This window comes from Tinamus guttatus, unplaced genomic scaffold (assembly GCF_059628265.1).
Source record: "Tinamus guttatus ecotype Peru unplaced genomic scaffold, ASM5962826v1 Tinamus_guttatus_pri_ptg000150l, whole genome shotgun sequence".
In the NCBI taxonomy this organism is placed as follows: domain Eukaryota; kingdom Metazoa; phylum Chordata; class Aves; order Tinamiformes; family Tinamidae; genus Tinamus; species Tinamus guttatus.
In genome coordinates, this window is record NW_028288684.1 from 9,629,429 (window position 1) to 9,652,626 (window position 23,198).

A 23,198-nucleotide genomic window follows, 5' to 3' on the forward strand; every position below is an offset into this window, starting at 1 on the left:
CGGTGTGCCAAAGGTGGTCTATAATCCGACTTCAGAAATGCGGAATTTAAGAGTTGAAATAATAAAGTTAGAGCTCTTTTTCCTAGTTACTGTAAGATGGTATTTTTTGTCCAACAACTTCAGTGCTGCCATTTTCTCAGTAGTGCCCTAATTTGCAGCTGATGTCCCTGGAAGCCTCTGTCCTTATGTATGCAGAGCACTGGAGGGAGATGTGAGCTCTGTGGAGAACAGTTACTGCGTTAATGCAGAATTGGGCCAAGATCGGATAGCCCCTCATTTGCTGTCCGTGCTCTTATATACGAATATAAATATAAGTGACCCCAGCCATGCAAAATGTCCCTTCTTGTCACTTGTGCCCTAAGGATCCCCTCTGCCGTAGCTGTATTTTGTGAGGTGTTTCTGAACGTGCTGTCGCCACAGGGGTGGCAATGCTTGTCTCCGTTTGTCCTCCCTCCTTGCGCTGTATGTGCCGCTTGTCTGACACGTTGATGCCTGTCGAAGCAACAGGAGACCGTTCCCTTCCTCCCCCTCTTTTCTGGCAGGCTGGTTGGTGCGAGGGGGTGACAAGGCCACGCAGGTGAGGGGCGAAGGCAGCAGGGCCTCTTCCTTTGGTGGCACTGAGGTAGTCGAGCAAGTCAGTCATCTCCAGCGCCTCATTCTTGGCTCTCATGAAACCTCCTTGGCCCAAGGTGTGTAGTCTGAGCGACTCCGGAGTAGTTCCACGATGCTGTGCAGAGGCGGTGGATTGAGTGTGCTTTAAGTTGTAACTGGTGCTGGAAAGAGCAGCCGCTACGTCCTGCGCCAGCACAAGCTCCTGCTGTCCTGGGGAGAAGCAGCCCTGGGGGGATTGATCATGGTGCAAAATAACCTCCTTTGGTGGGATGCCTTTTGGTTGTCACTTTTCAGTAACAACTGAACAAGCAGGGACTTCTTTTCTTGTTTTGGTCTGCTTGTTGCAAACGATACAAAAAAATAATAAAAATAAAATAAATACATGCATGTCAAGCTGTAGCTATATCATTTGTCCCTAAAATTGGGCAAGAGGCATCTGCCAAGGTTTGCATGCTTGTTTGATGCCTTCCTCTAAATATTTTCCTGTGACTCAGTCTGGCTGCAGTTGCTGGGTTGTTGGGATCAATTTTTCCATAGCACAAACTGCAGCCCATAGCCCATAAGTTTTTATCACAGAAGCACCCTGAACATTTCCTCTGGGAGGCTTCTATTTTACATGTTTAAATTTGCTTAATAACTCAATAAAAGCTTAGGTTTTCTGGATTTCAAAGATTTGAGTTGAGGATGGACTAAGCTCAGTCTCAGCTGGTTGGACACACAAACTCAGTGTCTGGAGGATGTCCTGCTCCTCAGCTGCCTGTAGCAGAGCACACCCCAAGGGAAGAAGGATTGCAAAGGGATTTATCCTGCATCCAGAAGAGCAGGAACTTGCTTTCTTCTTGCTCTATTTCTTCCTTCTTTTGTGCTCCTCTCCCAGGTATTTCTTTTATGTGCACTTGCTAGTGCACATAAGTAAGTTAGCAATTTGTAAGGAGACTGTCTATTAGGACTCCGTGATGAGATCACAGAATGGTTAAGATTCATTTAATCACATTATTGAGGAAATGATTGAGGAGCATCAGGTTTAATCTGGGTTATTGTTATCTTATGTTAACGTCTCATTCTGTGTTTTGTCAAGGGTGAAATAATTAAATTTGATTTAATATATGTGTTTTATTGGTGGAAAATATATCTTTAGTTAAAAACCTCACTCTTTATGCTAAGGCCTTGGTGCCATTGCTCCAGGAGTAATATATAAGAGATGAAAGATGTGTGCAGTTTTCCTTGGGTTGCCAGAGGTAGCTAGGGCTCAGATTTGCAGTTTATAAGTTAAGCTCAAGTTTAATAACAGACTGTATAACCTGGAACTGGCTTTGCGGTTTCTGTGCAAACCATCTCACTGTCAACATCCTCCCGCTCCCAGGCTCTCCTTTCCATGAGCCCGTCGGTGCACTTTGCACTGCCTTGTCCTGTTGATTCCCTCCAGTTGTATTTGGGATTCCCTCCAGTTGTATTTGGTGCTGGGAACTTGTTCAGCTAAATTTCCAAATGGAAGAAATTGGAAAATATTAATGGTGAAGTTGAGCTTCCACTCACTCTGCAGGAGTTTCACTCCTGCATTAAACGCTAGAGGGTGGTATGTTACTGCCAATGCTTTATTTCTAAGTGTTAGGCACGTTCACAATTTGTTTTGGGTTTATTGCACAAATAACTTTTCTAACAAATGTAGAGAAATGAGAAAAAAGTTGAGCCTGGGACTGAGGAGTAATGGGCAGTTGTAGCATGAGATAGCACTTGTTTTTGATATTTAACAAAGCAGATATTTGTAAGCTTGTAATATTCCTCAGAGATATTTGCAATTGGGATGTACTTTAACTGATCCTTAGTATTTAAGTAACTTTATTTTGGCTGTTTACTCTCAGGCACCACCTTCCATGGTCAATAATGAACAACGACAACATGCTGAGCACATATTCTTATCATTTAGAAAATCAAAATCGCCATTTGCTGTCTGCAAACACATTCTGGGTAAGTTTTAATAAATGAAGGTGTTAAACATATTTCTGTTTTATTACTAAGACAGTGCTGTTCTGCAGTTTGGAGTACGAACATTATTTTGACTTCAGTAAGGGGCAGATTTTGTTTGCATTTTGTTTGTTTGTTTTTTTCCCCACCTGCATTTCATGTTTTGTGCATTTGTTTCTGTACGGTATTTTTGACTCTGTTAGTTAATCAATTTGGCCAGAACTGATTTGCCAGGTCAATTCAGATTGGCCAGAATAACTGAGTTCAGATGGAGTCTCAGGAAGTCTTTGAGTCTTTGCTCAAAGCATGGTCAGCACTGAACTTGGACCAGGCTGCTTAGGGCTTTGTTCAGTTGGGTCTTTAAAACTGGAACACTTGAAAACAAATTTTTTATTTTTATTTATTTTTTAACCTGGAGTAGTTGTCATAATTAAGATGACTGAGATGTCTGTTCTTTTAAGAAATGAAAGCAAATTTACAAATGGAAATGTTTTTTAAAATGCAAACAAAATTGTATTAGTAGAATACAATTAGTAAAATGATTTGTATTAGTAAAACAATAAGTTTGGGTGTTTAAACAGTACCTTGCACAGATGCATGTTAAGGCCAGACTTGTGCAGTAGCTTTCAAGTGGCACCTCTGTTGAGAGAGCGGGTCCCCCCTTCCTCACAGCCACCTTGCCCATACGTTGCATCTTGGCTGGTTCCACAATAACCTGAGTAATGGAGTGGCAAGTCAAGAGGCTAGGTTTAACCAGAGGGCCATTCCAGATTCGCTTTGCAAATGTTTGCACCGTATCTGGCTGGGAGAGCGGGAAGGCACCTGGATGCAGCAGGGAGAGGGCAGGGCTGCTCCTTTGGCATTAGGGTTTGAAGTCTTGGGGAAGCGACAGCTTAAATGTTTGCAGGGCGGCTGGGCTGCAATAACGGGGGTGAAGGCCCTCAGTGCCCTTCTGGTGTGGTGTCTGTCAGGTGCAGCTTGTTCGGGTGGCTAAAGCCCTCCACTGATCTAGTCGGCCCGGCGCTGTTAGGGGCCTCTGGCAGGGCTGCCTCCTCACGGAGCTGCCCGGTGCCCGAGCTGGGCATTCCCGAGAGATCCGCTGGCACTACGGCTTCGTGCGCGTTACCAGGCCCTGCAGGAGCGTGGCAAGAGTCCCTTGGGGGCTGAGGGTCTCGCTGGGTTTCAGTTGGGGCCCAACTGCTTCCAAACAGTTAAACATTTTGGCCTGCTTGGTTGAAGTAGCATGGGACAGGCTCGAAGGTTTGAGGGGCTGGAGCTGCAGTGAAGGGAAAGAGCTAGGTAGGTGTCACCCTTTTACCAGAAATTTCTTGAGGGATCTCTGTGGAAACACTTCAAACTTGGTCATGCTGCAAGGCTTAAAAAAAAAAAATCAAACTAAACACACCCAAAACCACCCAATTTTTGCCTCTGAGAGGCTTGCTAGAGTCTGGCAGGTGAATATTCTCAGGGATCCAGCTGCCCTCAGTACGTGGGGTTGCTGCCTGCCACCTCTGTGCTGCCCCGATGTGAGCAATGGGGGACGCAGGAGGGAGCTCTTGGAGAAAGGCTAACCCCAAAACCGGGTCAGAAAAACCTTGAAATTTAGGGAAAGAAACATTATCCCCCCAAAACTAGAAAGCAATTTCTATATGAAAGTTTGCCAGAATGAAAAGAGGAATGTTAATATATTATTTAAAATAATGTTTATTGACGTATTTCTTTAACATTTATTTCAGAATTTCCTGGGCCAAAGAAATACAATTTGTGGATGTTATTTATTACGTTAATATTGCAGGCCTCAGGTTAAATTATAGTATAATACGTAATTAGCAGGGTGTTTTTAACTTCTTTCATACTCTATGCTGCCAAGCGAACTCTCTACAAATCACAGAGTTTCTTTGTCTTTTAGTATGTTACAGCAGTTCTTTGGATCCCAAAGCGTATAACCACCTTCTTCGTTGTAGAGGTCATCCAAACTGGTGCTTTTCATTTTCACATTGATTCTTACAGAACTGTGGACAGGCAAAATGATATATTTAATTTGTTTATACAACAGTTCCAGTTCTCTTATGTGGTATATTTGTCACTACCCGTAAGTAAATAATGGGAATTTAATAGATAAATAGCTAGCAGTATGACTTTTGCTAAGGTGCATCTTTGCATCTTGTTCTTGAAGAGGTGAATGCAGTTTAGCATTAATAGTGGAACTATTACTGCAGGCATCTTCCTTTTTCTTCTGAAATACTCCTGCTTGCAAAGAATGTGATCCTATTTTTAACCTCTTTCAAGTGTTCAGAAATACTGTTTTAAACGGTCCATTGAGAATAAGCTTGCCTTGATCTGGGATAGGGCTTTCGTTGCAGCAGCTTCTCCACTAAGCAGTTAAAATGTTTAGACTTGGACGAGGAGCCTTTTTCCAAAGTTTTGTGCTTCTTGAGTTGGTCATGGGGTCGACAGGGGCAGAAGAGCTGATTTTTACCTGAGAGGCGAGAAGGGGGCAGCAGTGATTACAAAATCAAGGATCTAGAGGAGGGAAACAAGCTGTGATGGAGAAGAAAGTTAACAAGGATGTAGGTGGCATGCAAGGAAAGAAGAGCCACACAAGCAGAAAAACAGGTATAATGAGTGAAAGGAAAAGAGGAGCGGTCAATATAATACAGTTTCTTTAGAAACCTGGGCTTGAACCCACAAAGGTCTACATTCTTCTGCTGAAAGCTGATAGCTGTTGAATGTAGTGGCAAAACTCTTCTTGTCTTCCTTTAATGACTTCATAGAGAAAATAATAGTTTATAATAGTTACAAACTTGCACTAAGCGCTGGATGTCTGTGCTGTTAATGGTTACAGTTCTGGATACGTAGACCTTGATGCAAAGAAGAAATTACATTTCTTCCCCCTGTCTTTTAATAATATTCTCTGTTTGTGTGAGCTTTGTACAATTTGCAAAGTCAGAGACCCAAAAGTTAGAAAATGCCAGAGTTAAGGTTCCCACAGAGGAATAATTTGGCTCATTTTTAGGTATATGTTAAACTTGAATATTGTAATATACATGCGACCTGCACTTTCTAAGTTTAAAAAGAAGGGGGGGGGGGGCAGTAGATCCAGAAATGCATTTTACCATTTTTAGTCTTGATATTTGGTTCAGTTTCCATGTGCAGCCAATTTTTCTTCACCTGAATCTCTGACCCAACTGAAATAATGTTAGACAATTCGATAATTGGGTTACTGATAGACTTTCTCCCTTGTGAAAGATAAATTCTTTGTCTGTTTTCATAGTAACAGAATAATCTTTAAAATTCCAATAATCTTTTTTCCTTGGAAATACATACAAGTTAAATTTATGTGTGTCTTCCGATACTCTAATTGCCTTTATTTTTCTCAACAGAAACTAGTAAAGTGGACTATGTCCTTTTCCAAGCTGCTACAGCGATAATGGAAGCAGTTGTACGAGAATGGATTCTGCTGGAAAAAACAAGCATTGAGTCACTGCGAACATTCCTTCTAACCTATGTCTTACAGAGGCCTAAGTAAGTACAGAAAAAATAACTCTTAGACAAATAAGATTCGGCGTAGCATCTTGTTATGCTTTTTGTTTCCAAATGTTGTGGCGAAAGACTGTTTCAACACTCATGTGTTCCTTTTTTTAAGGCTTGGTTGACTTCTGGGATGTTGTTGGCTTTCCCTTACGCATTCACACAGAGTGTTTAGGGAAAAAAATGTATTTCAAATTTTAGTGGCTATGAATGTACAACCTTACTTGCAAATGTGTTTTTGCGATGTTGTTTACAGCCTTCAAAAGTATGTTCGGGAGCAGATTTTGTTAGCAGTAGCAGTAATAGTGAAACGGGGATCCTTAGACAAATCAATCGACTGCAAAAGCATTTTCCATGAAGTCAGCCAGTTGATCAGCAGCGGTAACCCCACGGTGGTAAGTAGCTTTTTTTTCCCCTCCTCCCTTCCCCCCCCCCAACACTTAAGTAGTCTGTATCAATAAAATAAATTATTATATACTCAGTTATATACTCAGTAAGCATAAGATCTTGTATACTTTTCTTATCCAAAAATTAAAATTAGTAATCAAATTGATAGCTTTATTCAACCAATCATCTGCTAAGACTGTTTAGATTTCGGAAGGAGAATCCCTTGTGATTGATTAGCAATAGTCCTTTGGCGCGTAGCTTGCTACGTTTCTTAGGTAGCAGGTCTGTCTGAATTGTCACCCAGTTGTCACACTAATGTGTGTGTTTCCCTGGGTTTCTTTAACAAACCAGTGTGATCTAAAACGGGCTTCCCCCCGCGGGAGGTGGTTCCCGCTCCATCGCTTGCCCTCCCATCTGTCCGCGCTGCAGCCTCGGGCTCAGCTGTCGGAATCGGCCGCGGAACAAGCGGCTTCGACCTCGGCCCTTCCCCGCCGGGCGGGAGGGTGGAGAGGAAGGGATGCAAGGAAGTAAAAAATGGAATGGAAATACAAAACTTACTCTAGATTTAATGTCACTCGAGGGGTGAGTGTTACCTTCCCTATTGAGCTCAAAGTGGAAACAAGGTGTCCAATATCTATCTGTGCATTTAATGGAATTCCGCTTGCTATGCCAGGAGATAAGTTTAGAACAGGTCATAATAGAGGCATGTAACTAGAGATTAGAGAGAGGTGATTTTTCTCCTACCAAATGCAAATCTAAGATTATGTAGATTCCATACCGAAAATTTTAACTGAAGCTTTATTCAGACAAAGCCTCTCTGACTGTTAATGTCGCTGGGCATTTAGAACGACATTTATACTAGATGCAAAGCTGCGAATGTCTAACTCTGAAAATTCAATCAAAGAGCAGCGCTAGGAGTAATGCAGCTAATGTCATGGTCCTAAAAATAGTATGTCACCTCTGAGTGCAAGTGGTATCTCTGCTGGGTATGGAAGTTTCAGTTCTATTTCAAAACTTTAAAGTTGCTCTTACTTAGCTTAATGAAAAAACTGCAGTCTGTGGTTGTGCATAATTTGGATAGGAATATGTATTTGTTTAAAAGAACAATGCCCAGCTTTTTGCCCTGCGCCACAGGGAGTATAACCTTGTGTTTTAAAAATGGAATTCTGACTAAGGTTTTCCAGTTGCGTGCACCAGCTTGTGCCTGTGTAGTTTATATCACCTTCCTGCAGAGATGCAAAAATGGAGTAAAAAACACATATACTGACAGAGCAGTTATCACTATATTAGCTCTTGCACAGTCCTATGTCTCCCACTGTGCATGCATTAATGTACGTCCGGGGGTGCTGAACGTGGTGTGGAACAGGGAAAAGCCGCCGGCTGTAGATCCCGCCGCGGGGCCGAGGGGAGAGCGGCTCCGCTGCAGAGGCAGCTTTTGGCCCGGTGGCTTCCCTCCTTTTATCCACATCCCCTGCCCAAGCATCCCCCTTGCACCATAGTTTGCCAAAGTAGTTGTGCTCAAGTTTTAGGAAGGGTATTAAATGTGTCTTGAGCATGTAATGGTATTTTCTATTCTGGCATGCTAATCCTACTTACTATCATAAAAATACATGTGATGCTGTTTGAACTTCTTTTCTGTATGGTGCAGAATGTGTTTAAGCCTTAAACAGGCTGCTGTCAACACATGTTCCCAGCCATGAGGCATCATGTTGTAAAAGAATCCTTGTTCATAAAGATGCTTGTGTAATTTTCTGAGACTTTCTTGTCAGAGCAATTCTTGTACTGACACTGCTTCCTGTGACTTGGGTCTTGGCATTTTAATAGAGAATAAGGAGCAGCACCAAAACCCTACAAGTGTTTTGTTTTTTTTCCCACTGCATGTGCGTGTGGGTAAGTCCCTGCCACGGCCGAGCCTGTGGAGGGCTAATGAAATTGTGCTGCTTTCCAGCCCACCATCATGTGAGGGAACAGTGCTGGGGAGGCACCACCTGGGCTTCCCTCCACAGCAGATGTGCTTAGTTTAGTCATGTACGGAAACGGGCTGCCACCCAAACCAGGAGGAGGAGTGGGTATGTTGGGGCAGATCAGCAGATGTTTCTCAGCCTTCTGTATGTGCCTCCCTGGCTCTTTTTTCACTGTCTTTATCACATCTTTTCTGTGATGCATTGTGCACGTCTCCTCCAGCCTTGTACTTCTGTCTCACCTTCCTGACTCCTGCTTCTCTGTCTCACCTTCCTGACTCTTGCTTCTCTCTAGTCTGCTGTCCCTCTGTGTCCTACCCAGGCTGCTGCTTTTCCCCTGTTGTCTGCTGCCTGACAACCGTGTCCTCCTGCCCGTAGTTTGGTCCAGCAGCTTTGGAAGTACCACATAGTCAGCAGCAAATCCGTTTGTGTTTAAAAATGTTTGAAGTGGCCAAGAAGGCCAATAGGATCCTGGCTGCATCAGCAGGAGCGTTGCCTGCAGGTCCCTCTGCTCAGCTCTGGTGAGGCCGCACCTGGAGTATTGGGTGCAGTTCTGGGCTCCTCAGGACAAGAGAGATGTGGAGCTTCTAGAGAGGGTCCAGCGCAGAGCGACAAAGATGATTAAGGGACTGGAGCATCTGTCATATGAGAAAAGACTAAACGAGCTGGGCCTGTTTAGCCTGGAGAAGATTGACAGGAGATCTGATTGATGTGTACAAGTACCTGAGGGGAGAATGCAGAGAGGATGGGGCCAAGCTCTTCTTGGTGGTGGCATAACCCCCGCCATGGGTACAGGTTGAAACCCAGAAAGTTCCATCTCCATGTGAGGAAGAACTTCTTTCCTGTGAGGGTGCCAGAGCCCTGGAACAGGCTGGCAGAGAGGCTGTGGAGTCTCCTTCTCTGGAGATCTTCAAACCCGCCTGGATGCCACCCTGTGCCACGTGCTCTAGGTGTCCCTGCTGAAGCAGGGGGTTGGACTAGATGATCTCTAGAGGTCCCTTCCAACCTCAATGCTTCTGTGATTCAAACATGACTTTTAGCCATTGATAATGGCTTTGTACAAGTGTTAGGCTGAGTCAGGCTTACGGACTACCAAAAAGTGTGCATGGGGGAAAATATTGAAGAAGATATTTTTTGCCCTCATGGCAGGGAAAAGATGGCAGTTTTTGGTCTGCTCAGAAAAAGACTGTGCAAGCAGAGAATCCTGTGTGAAAGAAAGAGCTATCTTAAGATGAATGTGTAAATTATTTAATTTACATAACAATTTGTAATTGAAATTGTCCTAAAAAAGTAAGAAAGTAAGTCGGTGTCTTGCCTACTTCTCACTTGCTTTCCCATCTGTGCTGGATCTGAAATGACCTGGCCCTTCTTTATCTTGCCAGAACGAAGCAAGTGCTTCATCTTTTCCACTCCCCGCAACCCTCCTCCTAATTCCTGTCAGACATCTGCACTAGATTTTTGTTTGCTAGGTATTTGTGCTTCATAAAATCCATGGGTTTTGGATAACATGCTGTCAGGGTCAAGCTCTGAATGTAATGAGGAGAACAGCAAATGTAGCTGGTGTTATGTGTTTTGGGTCTGCATCCTTCTGTATATTTCCATATGCTTAATATCTTGATTTCTGGCATGTAAGTTCTAAATTTCTTTAGAAATGGGTTTGAGGATGGAAATTGAAGATGTGTTCAATAATGTGACAAACATGACAGGAGGGCAAGACCGAAGGATTAACTGCTGAGAACGAAAAATACCAAGGGGGATAGGGGTTGGATAGTAGAGAAGGAGAGGGATATAGATGAAAGGAGATAGAAAATTTGGCTCTATCACTGAGTATCTCTTAACCATGGAAAACAGAGCAGACGTTCAGGAAATAACAGGGCGCTGAAGAGGAGTAACACAATTCCACGTGGAAAGCAGATGGGAAGGATACATGGTGTGTGTGTGTGTGTATGTGTACATGAGTATATAGGGTATGGATACCTGTTAATTTATAAGCACGTTTAGGTGGCAGCCCTCTGGGTGGCCACGTGGGTCAGCTTTGGAGCTCCTGTTTTTGTCTTTCCTGGCGTGTGTAACGCCCGTCCAAATCATCCTTCTGCTCGCACAACAGAGGCTGTAGCTCCAGGAGAGCAAATCCAGCAAATTTTTCCAAAGTCTGTGTCTCTGGGAACAGAGCTGCTGGCAGTAGGCGCAGTGCAGTAGGCCAATCGTAGAACAGTAAGTATGTTTTCCACCACTGATTTCAAAATTTTGGAGGATTGTGTGGGCCAAGGTATTCTCAGCTATAAATACTTGACATTTTTTGGCCTTTTTTTGGTGTTGGAATGCTCTCCTTTTGTATAACTGAAGGCTTACTGTATTTCTTCATTCCCGATGGGAGGACAGGAATCCTGGCAACTGAAGTAACCAGTTCCCAGGAGGAGGAACTTGCCTGCACGTGAGCAGCATCAGGTGGAATGGTGGTTTAGAACCACCCTAGGGTGCGGATTATGTCTGGACTTCTCCCAGAGTGGAGATGGTCAGCAGCAGAAGGGGTGCAACTCTTGCAGACCTGGCACAAGGTGAGGGGGCAACAGCGGCCGTGTTTTTGAGATCCAGTGTGTTGTAGCATGAGGTCTGATATCTAATTACCCTGTACCTGCCAAAAGCCCTGTCAAGACCTGGAGATATGCTGGGATCCTAACAGTTCTTCCTGTGTTAAAGCCTGCAGATCTTAGTTCATTTTCCTTTGCTCTCAACTAGGCTGGAGAAGAGATTCAAATGCTACAGGCTACCTAAAACCTAAAATGTGATGTGGGTCCCATGTGAACAGAGGGAAATTATTAGCAGTAGTAGTAGTAAGCAGTCTCACAGAAGCACAGAGTAGTTGAAGTTGATGAGGACCCCTGGAGATCATCCAGTCCAACTTCCCCAGCTGGGCATTCTTCTTCACTGAAATTAGCTTCTTATTAATAAATGGGTAACTAGTTACATAGATTCTATGGTTCTTATTTCTGATCTTTAAGAGTAATTTTATTCCTGGATATCTGTCTAGCTGTCCCCATCTCATGCATCAGGTGGGAGATGGAGAGTCTCTGTTGACTTGTAAATTTTGACAGATTTTCCAAACCATTATTCTCCCTGCCCCACCTTCAGCTGTATCTTCTGTCTGATGAAATTATTACGTTTCTGGATGAACTTTGAGGTATATTGATTATAAAAACCACATGGCAAAACAGATAATTAAGCCCTCTTTTCCTCATGCTGATAAGAAGTCTATAAAGATCTGTGCTAATGTGTTTGAACAAAAATGTTTTGGGACTTGTAGGGATCCAAAAGGTATTCAAATATGAAGCGAAAAGTTGCTAATAGAGATTTTAAATAACTTTAAAACCTAACTATCTTTTCAATACTTGTATCAAGCAGGATACGCTTTAATAATTTCCAGTTTCTCTTTTGAGAGAGCCTCTTCACCAGGCTCATGTTACAGGGATGTAGTAGAGCGTGGGTCCAACTTAGTTGCTTAGGAATGTCAAGACTAGCAGTTAATGGCTCCCAGTGTTATCATCTACAGCCGAGATCAAGCTCCTCACCTCTCAGCCTCACAGGCTCCCTGGGAAGGAAGAGATGAAGACGTTACATAGGAATCTCTTCTACTTCTGGCTTCAGGGGCAGAGACTCTTTAAAAAAATGTATTAAGCCTGGCTGTTCATACTTTCTTCTCCTCAGTGATACTGCCCTTTTAATGGTACAAGTTCATTAATAAGCTGGATCTGTGCAGCAGTTTGCTTAAGAACAAGCAGCCTTCTCCCTCCTAGCCCCCTATCTACTTGTTTTTAAGCAGATCTGGTCTGGAGCACAGCCATGTAACACAGCTCATTTGGCATATCTGACATTTTGGAAAGCATAGAGGAGTAAAAAGGACCAGGAACAAATATTCGAGGGGAAAAAGAAGGGGAAAGAGGACACCTGTACGCTATAGAGCACTTGCCAAGAGCATGACCTGCCAAAACTAAAAGTAGTGCACGATGCATATTTGAAGCTGTGTGATGTTGATGGCATGGCTAGGCCTTAATGTTTGTTATTTTTAAATTAATTGAAGATCTTGGATTTGTTTCTGCTAAGGCAGTAGCAGGCGATCCTACTGGAGACTTCAGGCAAGAGCCATGAGGAGGGATGATGAATGTTTTTCCAATGTTCACTTTTTAGGATTCGTTTATTCCCTACCCTCCCGCATCCTGATTTCAACCTTCCAACTTTGCCTGTCTAGAGACTGAAGAAGAAAAAAGGCAGGGGGAGGGGAAAGTTTTGTACCCTAAGCTCCTAGAAATTCAGTCTGGGCCTCTTCAACCTCTCAGTAGAGGCAGTAGAGACTTCTCTGCTCCCTTTGGCAAAGTCTACCTACTTCAAATGCCATACTGTCACCTTCCTGTTGCTCCCAATGATTCTCCCAGCCATTGTTTCTCTCTCTCTCTTTTTTTTTTCCCGGTTTCTGTGCTTGGCAAGTCTGCTTTGCCCCAGGGGCGGTAGTCACCGCATTGCCCATGGTGTAGGAGCAGACACGGTGCCGTAACCTTGCTCCACTCCTCCATCCTTGCATGGTGCTGGAGAAGGGTATCTAGGAATGTAAGAGACAGAATCATAGAATGGTTGGAAAAGACCTTCAAGATCATCAAGTCCAACCATAAGCCTTCAACACCATGTGGAGGAGGAGGGATGGGGTGTCCTGCCTGGCCGGCCGAGGCTGCCAACAGGCAGGCTGGGACCTGACACTCCTCCCCTGATCTTTTCCTGTTGTAATCCCACTCCGAAGGTGAAGAAGCGAAGCTGCCTCAGTTAATATCTGTGCATCTGCATGCAGTGCATGTTGCTTTGGGTGCTGGGACCACCCTCTTGACTGCCACCTTTCCGCATGGAGCTGCAGCTCACATTTGGGGATTTTAAATACTCTGAAAATATTAAGAAATTCAGCTGTGCTTATGCAGGAAAAATAGGTAAAGAGAAGTCTGATTATCTCCTTTACAAAGGAAGCCCTGCCTTTAACTAACCTATATGGTAAAACTGCTTTTGGCATATTCTCATTGCAGATTTTTATCATCTAGGAACAGCTCAGCAAATTGTACCCTTAGTTGTACCTGGTTGTACCTGCAGCCTGGGTTTGCACAAGTGAAAAGGAGCTGTTTTTAGGAATGTTATTAAATGCTTCTCGTGGCTTTCCTTTGTTTGAAGTATCAGATCTTATAAGAATGGGGACAAAAAAGCATTAAAACCATGAATTCTGATTTACTTTATGAATTAATGATTTGCTCTATGGAGGTAAAGCCTTTATTCTCTTAAGTATTCTCTTCCTCATTTTTCTGTAGATATAAATGATACTTACAGAATGTGCATGTAGAGATTTAACTTAACAGTTTATTTTTATGCAGAGAAGTGAATGATTAAGGTTGTACCAAGCCCCTGAGAACCTGGCAGTAGTCGAGTCCGAACCGCAGAGGAGAGGAGGATTTTGGTGCTGCCGTTCCTGCTGGCTTTGCTGCCACGGGGCTGGTGAACCACATGTCCATTTTTTCCTAAGCCATTCTTGAACTCTGCTTCCTTTCAGAGGCTTTGTAACCTAACTACCCCCCAGTGAAGCCCTTCACTTGTTCCATGGGCAGCACAGGCACAAGTGTGAAATCCCTTCAAACATGACGGCTTCAGCCCTTGTTATAAGGGACATTCCATGAAAAGGAAGAAGTTGTATTTACTTTTTTTTTTTTTAATGAGTTGTGTACAAATGTTGTTTGCTATTAAAATGGTGCATGTTCTTTCTGCAATGTCCATATTTTATTAGTGCAATTTAAAAAGAAACCCACGGAGCCTGTGCTACTATTGGGTATCTGATTGCCAAGTTAATCTCTTATCCCAGGTCTCATTGATCTTCTGTTTGAGCAGCTGAGAGTCTATTTTATGTATAGCGATCTTTCAGAAAGCTTATTCCTGGTAATAAAGCTAACTGGGGTGAGTGCCAAGCTATTCTCAGAGGCAGCCCGCTCCCGACAAGAGAAGTATTTTATTTTGTTAGATGGGGTTATTGTTTGGGTATGCGCTTGTGGCAGAGCTAGGGAAACTGCCAGCGAGTGAGCGAAACTCCACTTGGAGGGGTACTCTTACTGGTATGAAGTTAATGGCATTACTGGGCAATAGACATTCAGGTTTGACTTTTAATACAATGCCCAGAATCATTTGCATTTTCTACTTATTACTCTATGGTAATCTTAAACCGGATTGTTCATCTCTTGTGGTGTGGCAGAAAGCCTGAATAAACCTTGAGCTTCAGATGTGTGAAGTGTATTCAGTTTTACTACATGTAAGAGGAAATTATTTCATTCCACAAAGCACAACTGTACTGGTTTTCAGATTACTTTTCAGATTTTTGAAACCTTACAATTCTTCAGCCTGCATTTGTGTTGACCTACTTGAAAAATGTCTTCATACCAAACACATGTAAGGTCAGAAAATATATTTGAAGTTTTTAATTGTTAACAGGGAATAAGTAATTTTTTATTTTTTTTTTTTTTTTACCAGTGGCTCTGGAATATGTTCCTGTATATTCCAAAGAGCTTAATAGATGATTGGGTGTATATTTTTATGCCAGTTAGTTGTCTTTCAGTATTTGTATGGCAATGGTAATGCACTACAGTCTGTGTGAGTGCAGGCAGTGGTGGTGGCAGTTTGGGGTGCAGTAGTGTTCTGCGTCCAACGCTGCGAGATCCAGCAAGCAGGTGAGGGTCAGTTACAGCTCCCGCTTTGGTCTGCTGCGCCTGTCTGTGACTGAAACTCCTGTGCTCGACCCCCAGCCTTCTCCAGCAGCGGCCTCCTTGGTGCTTGCTCCTGTAGCCCGCCCTACCCGGAGCCTTTCTCCGGCATCTTCCTCCTCAGAGGAGGTTGTGCTGAGGCGCTCTCCGTGAAAGGAGCGGGTGCAGGGCTGGGAAGGGGACAAGTGAGGGGTGCGGGGCTGGGGAAAGGGGCGAGTGAGGTGCAGGGGCTCCGGTGGGCGCTCGCGGCTTGCCGTAGGCCAGGGGACTGTTCTCTAGTACTGTGTCACCTCTCTGCCACCTTCATGCCATGGATGTTTGTGCCACCCCCAATAGCTCCAGGTGGCAGTGATGGGGCAGGTCACCACTCAGCTTTTTTTATGGGGCTCTTAGATTCAATCAGGCCTAGCTGCATCCTTCCCATTCACAGCTTTTCAGAGCTTTTGTGCTTCCTTTTACACTTCTCCTCGGGAGGGGGAGGAAGGCACAAGGCATCACGAATCTGTGATACTTGTTTATGTGCAGTAGCACATGAATATACAAAAAGAAAGGATAAACAGTCATATGCCACACAAACAAGTTGCAGAAAAACAGAAGGAGAAAATGTCTGTCTCTTCAGCTAATGTTAACTATTTAATCATACTGGGAACAACCCTCCCCCCGCCATTTATTCCTTTCTGCTCGTTCTAACTCACTTTTTTTACTATAATTGGCAGCCTCTGTAAGTGAGAGCCTGTCTGTGTCACTGTCCTAGCTGTCCTGTGCTGCTCTGCAGGGTGGCAGGATCTCTGCAGGGGGTGACGCGCAGGCAGCTTTACTTGTAGACAGGCTCTTGTTGGGTTGTAATCCTTAATACCATGTAGCAACCAGTCTGTTACAGAGCATGAAACTGTGCAAATGTGTGATTGTCACCAAGGGCTCTTTAGGTTGCTGCTTCTCAGGGCCGAAAAACATCCGTGTAGCTGAAACAAAATGCAAAGTTTTATGGAAGTATCTAGAGAGCCTTGTGAGCTGTCTGTCTGCTGGCATACAAGGAAACTGGATAATGTTCCCTGGCACCTTTGTGTTATTTCTCTGTCTGTAGCGTTGTTCTAGAGCCAAACTTGGGGTGGTTTACCTTTTTATGGCTGATTTGTTTCCATGTTGGACTTTTAATGCTGACTTTAAAGCTCACAGTGTTAGCCTGCATTGATTCTTACACTGGATCAAGTCTGGGTTTCCTGCAAATAATTTTTTCTCTGCAAAACTAGTTTGCACCAAAATACAGAAATGCTTGAACCGGTTGGAAATATTTTGAAGCCTTGTATAGGACTCACAAAACTGCCCATCTGCTGATGAAATTTAAAGTTTACTGCTGTTTTTTTCTCGCTGTTACCATGAGTGACATGTGACATTTGTGGCTGTAGTAGATGAGGAGCAGTCTACTTGCAATAGATAGTTATCTGTTTAAAACAGGAAGGTTTGGATTTAGCAATTGGTCAGCAACCGGCTGGCCAACTGTACAGCTTTATTATATATACGGAAATAAAACCCGTGTGTTGTTATGAAGATGCTGTTTGTTGGATCCGTCTGGGACTTATTTAGCAAGTAAGAATGTTAATTTAGTGTATACTAGCTAAGATAACTAGTCTGGGGGGTCAAGGTACTGACTTCAGAGGCATTTCTGAACAAAGATGTTGCAGTTGGTGGGTGGATGGCACTGCTCTCAGCTGTTGCTTGAGCTTGCATAAATAGTATCATCTCCACTTTAATCTTTCGGGTGTTCAGAGGTAGTGTGCATATTTCTGCTTAACCCCTGGACACTTGCTGGCATGCCTGACCCTTGAGCAATTCCTGTCCTCCTCTGCAGCCCTGGCACCTTGGCTCCAAACAGTCTAGAAGCAAAGCCAGTAATTTTGAAGTTTTGTGTTAAGAACATGGCATTTAACAAAAAGTGTTTTCATTTTCTTGGTGTGTCATTTCTACTGTGCTTGCTACAGCAGTGCGTTGAACACTCCTGCAGTACCCTTCGCTTCCCTGCTGTACAACATTGACTTTCCTTTGTGCGGAGTGGTCAGTTAAAATGTCCAAAGTGGTGGTAATGGTTAGTGGATTTTGATATGAGGAGAAAAAAAAAAAAGCTTTGTTATTTCAAAAAACAAAAGCAACAAATGGCTGGTGCAGTGTGTTTTGTAGAGGCAGGCTGGCTCTGAAGTTGTGTTTTAGGGTAACTGTTTGGTTTACCTCACCTTGCATTTCTGGGATGAGAATGATACTTAAAACATCAATTTTGGGGGATCTATTTCTCTAAAATGACCTTTGCTCATCCACCTGATATTGCTTCTGGGACATGGTTCTGAAAGAGCTTTAAGGGATTTTTGGAGGCTCTGTGCATTGGAAGGAGGTCTCCTTCAGCATTCGAGCTCCTTATTTCCCTCTCTTCTGAGGGAGAATGAGAGGGACAGGTAGGTGGTGAGTAGCACTGCTGGTTGTGAACAGCTTTTACACTTCATGGTATAAATTTAATTACTATGAAATGCCAACACAGTAAGTGTAGCAAATGCAAAGAGGAAAACAGACTCCAGAGAGACTGATGGAAACAAGAGGGAACTGCATCTTCCTTGGGAGTGACACCTGAAAGGCCCTTGCAGGGGGAGAGGAAACACCAGCAAGGCTGGCAAAGGGATTGCAGTAAGCTGGTTTCCACATTGCAGGCTCTACAGGTGCTAGTTTCTTATAACACTCAAATTCTTTAAATCCCATGATCAGGCCTAGAGCCTGGGTAATTATAAAGATAGTTCACCCAAGGGTCTATACCCTGGAAAATTGGAGCTTTTCTAGTTTCTGTTAGAATATCAATGAAGTAATAGTCATAGAAACATATTAATAATATAATTTAAGGACAAGTATGTGGTATTACGTTTTCGGACATCTTTTAGTTATGTTATTTCCCCCCCCTTTTTTTTTTTATAGCAAACTTTGGCCTGTTCCATTTTAACGGCACTGTTGAGTGAGTTCTCGAGTTCAAGTAAAACCAGCAACATTGGACTAAGCATGGAGTTCCATGGTAACTGTAAACGTATATTTCAGGTAAACTCCTTATGTATCAGTGTGTGCTTTATGTGTTTCTCAAATACTAAGAAACAGTACTGTCTTGTACCAGGTACATTAAGCTACGTCGTGTGCCAAACAGCACTGAGTAGAGTAAACACATACTATGCGTATACTTATGCTATGCATACTATGCTATGCAACAGATATTGACGGTTTTAGAAAAATGGATAATGTATTTTTAATAATTGTATCAAAAAGGTGCAATCCCTTTTGCCTTTTTATAAAGGTAGAGCTGTAGATCTATGCACAGTCGGACTCTTTAAGTCCTTGGCTACCAATCGCAAACAAAACGAATACTCTGTGGAACAATGATAGTCTTAAATATAGATTTGGTTTAATGCCAAGGAGAGCTATGTATTTAAAAATATTATTGCAGATGGTGTAGTCTGGTTGTCTCAAATGTATTGTTTGGCCAGGCAGAAATGTTTTTGTGAAGGCATTGCTTTAAGCTCTGACTTTTGTGGAACAACTTAGCAATTTTTTTTCATGCCAAAGACCACCCCCCTTCCCTAGCAGTTGTTAAAAAAAATCCTGTGAGCAGTTTCCTTTTTCAATGATTAATACATAAATATATATAATATATACATATATTTTTTTCTTACTTTTAAAAAGCATTACGTTAGCTGTGACAAATGAGTTGAGGATCTGACTGTTGACTTTGGATTTTTTATTATTATTATTTTAATGAAAATAGGGTGAAAATGGATTTTTTTTTTTAAATCAGCACTTTAATTACTAAGGGTGTGTATTAATGCATTGTGTTCGTCCTGGCTGCAGGAGGACGATCTGCGGCAGATCTTCATGCTCACGGTAGAGGTACTTCAGGAATTCAGCAGACGTGAGAACCTCAACGCTCAGATGTCTTCGGTGTTTCAGCGTTATCTTGCACTAGCCAATCAGGTCTTAAGCTGGAACTTCCTTCCTCCAAATTATATCCTTTGAGTGTCAGGCCCTCTATTTCACTTGACTTTTGGCATTTTTACCTCATAAGTAGAGTGTTTGTGAGGAGAGAAAAGTATAAATTCTGTAAGCCTTATATTTAATCCCTGGTTTATATTTTCTTTCATTAGTACCCTTGGACACCCCTGACTTGCTTAGATGCTTATGTGTTCAAGTTGCTATTGTCTTTCATTAAAATTTTCAAGTATTTTATTTAAAAGGCAGTATCAGCTCAACTAGTTAGAAGCTGATGGTGCATTTGACATATATCTGGTTAGTGCATGGGGAGGAGGAATGTAAAATACTGCTTTAGTGCTGAACCAAGATGTGGGTAGATGTAAAGTATTGCATGTGTTTCTGGAGTTCTATGCAAGGTCTGATCTGTCATGCTTTCCTCCTTGAAGAAGAGTAGGGTTCAGGTGAAGGCCCCTCACAAAGCAATGTTTGTGCTTGACTCTCTTCCCCTTAAGCACAGATGATCCTGTACTAGAACATATGCTAGGTAATAGGTTCTCTCTGAGATGAAGAAAATAAGCTAAAATAAAAAATGGCATCCCTCTCCCCTGCTTCTTTCTTTCTTTTTCCAACATGCAGTTGCCACTGCTTCTGTTTTCTCATCTTGATGTCTGCTGATTATGAATGTCCAAGGAAATGTGGAGGTGGGATACAGAGAAGGAAACAGGGGCATATGGTGAAATATCAGAAAGAAGATAATCTTGGGGAGGGAGAGATGAAAAAAGATAACCCAAATGTTCAGCCCAATAAAAAGACTAGAGGAAAATTTTCTACCCTACATTTTTAAGTTGGCTTACAAATGTGTTTTTTTAAAAACCTTTTCAATAACATGGTATTAAATTATGCCTACTGCAGAAATCTTACTGTTGCCTCCAAATGTGTTGTGAAGGATTTGATAATATATGTGATCATTAGAAGGCATTATCTGCGTCTCCATCATCTTTGTCTCCATTGATTCCGTAGGAGACAGCAAAAGTGAAAATTCTTTGCTTGAAACTGGTTATTCCTTCCCTCACATCTGTAAAACAGAGCTCCAGTTACGTTGCCTCTATAGAAGGTGCCTTGAGGTAAAAGTAAACATCCCACTCCTATTAATCACTGAAGTGATTTGGCAGGGTCCAGGGAAGAATTTGGTCCATGTGATTACAAGCCTGAGGCTGGAGTCACATCATTTGCATCTTATAAAGGCTTCCAAAAGATGTGCAAACACCTTTTAGAAAAGAATCTTCTGTCCACTTTGTAGCACCTTTTTTCTCCTACTGTTTGGCATTATGTTTTGCTGTAAGAACTGCAGCACCAGTTTAGGCCTCCCACTTCTATCTAACAAACTGTTTTTGCTGTAGTTGGATCAACTTTAACACCAGTGCAGTGTGGATCTCAGCTGACTAAAATTCAGTAATGCTGAAGTGATATCAACATGTTGATGATATTGTGACATAAGTCCCTCTTCCCTAAAAAGACAGGTTTAAAAAGTCACTGTGGACTGTAGGCTCTTGAACATTAGCATCTAACTTGGCTGCAGTTTCTAAAAAGGCAGCACATGTAGCAACTTAAAAATTGTGGTTCAGTTGGTGTCCTCTTTCCAACTTTGACAGAATATTCACCAAAGCAATGGGTGCACATTTGATACCTAAGGCATTGATTAAAAAATCATCCATTTTTATCCACATCTATCCAATAATCATTCACAGATACATATTTTTTTTTTCTTTTAGCTGATAATTTTTTTCTGTTTGTATAGTATCATTCTTAGTATTCTCTGCAAAATAGCAATAACCTGAGTCCTGGCATGTAATCTTCAGCAAGATTCTCTTATCTCTCTCAAAAAAAGTAGCATAAATGTCCATTAGCTAGATCTTCAATGAGTATCTTCAAGGGATATATAGTATCTCTTGAAGTATAATTTAAAGTACTGAGTTAAGAAAATTATGTCAAAACATATCACTCCTAAGCAGCTCTTGCGCTGTTGTAGGATGGCTTAGTATTTTTTGCATTGCTCAAAGCAGTCTTGGACAATGCTGCCACCTATTATTGCAGAAGAGTTGTATTATATCTGTGCTGTCTGTTGCTGGAAAGAAGAGCTGGTGGGAGAGATACATTCTGGAATAGCCACCTCATTGGGACAGTGAAAGAAGAGAGCCTGGGATCCGCCTGCTTAAAGATTTTCAGTAATTCTGAAGAGCTTGCAGTGCCTGCAGTGGTAGGGGTGGCGCATGGTGATCTGGGAGGTCTCGTTCCAGTTACGTGCAGTTTCTTCCATCGCGTTTGCTGAAGCACATTGTTATTTTTATCTGCTACCTCTAGGCATTAGTTGACCTGGTGTTTGTGGATGCTTCAGAGGTTTTTGGCAGTACTGTTGGAAATGACAATAACATTGAATTCCTATTTTGCACTAGGAGCGTGTGGCAGTCGGCTGTGGCATGTTGGCTTCAGTGGGGTTTCTTTTTTCAGTGCTGTTACGTCATTGTTTAGTACTGTTCACTTGGGTGGAACCAGTTCCATTGCATCTTCTGTTTTTAAATAAATATTTATTTATTTAAACAAGAGTAAGGAAATGCAGGTGGTCAGTGCTAAGGTGTACAGCCCTCTCCTTTATAAGTGTGCCTTCAAGAATCCTACTTGTAGTGTGTTATAAGTGCAAGGTCTTCAGTTGAGGAGCACAATGTTCCTGGACTCTAATGCACCTTGACATGGACTTGTAATCTGTGGAATCAGGTTGTAATTATAATTTATGTCCTATTACCTCTGGAGATGTTTTCAAGACCTCCTTGAGTTTGGAATTTGTCTGTTCTTGACAGCCACATTTTTATGTACTCTGAATGCGTATCCAGCAATGCCAAACTTCTTAAACAGAGTGTAAGATTGTGTGCTGATGTCTTCCATCCACAAAAAGAGGATCATCATCTGTTGATCTACCACAGAACCAGTCATTCCTTATTTGATTCCTTAAGGAACAGATTTTTACAGCTTTCTGTAAACAGCACTAGTGCTTCATGAATAAAGAACAACTCGAGTTTTAGTTTTTTTGGATTTGATGCCTCTAGTTGCCTAGAGAAAGCTGGCAAGTTATTAAGTTAATGCAGAACAGGCTTGGATTTAAAATACACGCCTCATAAACCTAACATGATGCATCCTGCCCATGCACATAGTTGCTCTTCCATTGCAATTGCTGTATCAACTGGCTAAGCTTTTGTCTCATCTAAAGCTTTTTCATCTGCATGTTCCTCAGCCACGTCTCTAAAGGACCAGACTTTCATATCTCTGTTGTGGAACTGCCTTTTATACGCAGGCCGGGATGGGAGACCTTTCTGGGGGATGCTGTGAGCCGTAGAGCTCGGCAGACTCTCGAGATTGGAACTCGATCCAGTCGAGTTCCAACAGATTGGCAGCATCTGTTGCACATAATGGACATGCATGTAAAAACACACAGACTGTTCTAGAAACCTCGAGATTTGTTTTGAGGAATGATTCAAGTTGGCATCGCTGCTGAAAAAGCATCCTGTCCCAGCACCTCCTGTGAGCTGTGACACAGGGAACTGCCTGAAAGTGTTTTTAGGAGGATGAGGCTGCTGGTTTGGTTCACTGAATGCTCACGTGGATGCTTCAGCCTGTGCTGAGGAGCAGCGGACAGGTTTCCATCAGCAGAAGGGCTGTCTCCTCTAGATCTTACCTTCATTAGTAGCCAGGAGATATTCGGAGTTTACAACAGCAGTTTATCTGTAATCCAAAAGATAAAGCAATGAGATGCTACCCTGGCTATTTTTCTGGCATGTATAGAAAATTTTAGTGAAACTAAGAGCTGTGTGCAAGGAAGTACAAAAGAGGTGGCTCCATTTTTACTCTCATCAGTATTAGCACTCTTAAGGGGAAAAGTTGCCCAATTTTGAAATCCAAGCTGTTCTGAAACTTTCTGAATAGTAGT

At 42.5% G+C, this 23,198-nt stretch overlaps 1 protein-coding gene across 1 annotated transcript in view; it reads left to right on the forward strand.

Annotated features, from left to right (window-relative positions):
- XPO4 (exportin 4) overlaps positions 1-23,198 on the forward strand; it is a 68,233-nt gene that overhangs the window by 16,071 nt on the left and 28,964 nt on the right. The window contains exons 2-6 of the mRNA XM_088522300.1: positions 2,475-2,580; positions 5,961-6,102; positions 6,365-6,503; positions 18,182-18,298; positions 19,100-19,253. Coding sequence (XP_088378426.1) covers positions 2,475-2,580; positions 5,961-6,102; positions 6,365-6,503; positions 18,182-18,298; positions 19,100-19,253 — 658 coding nt within the window. The remainder of the gene's footprint in view (positions 1-2,474; positions 2,581-5,960; positions 6,103-6,364; positions 6,504-18,181; positions 18,299-19,099; positions 19,254-23,198) is intronic.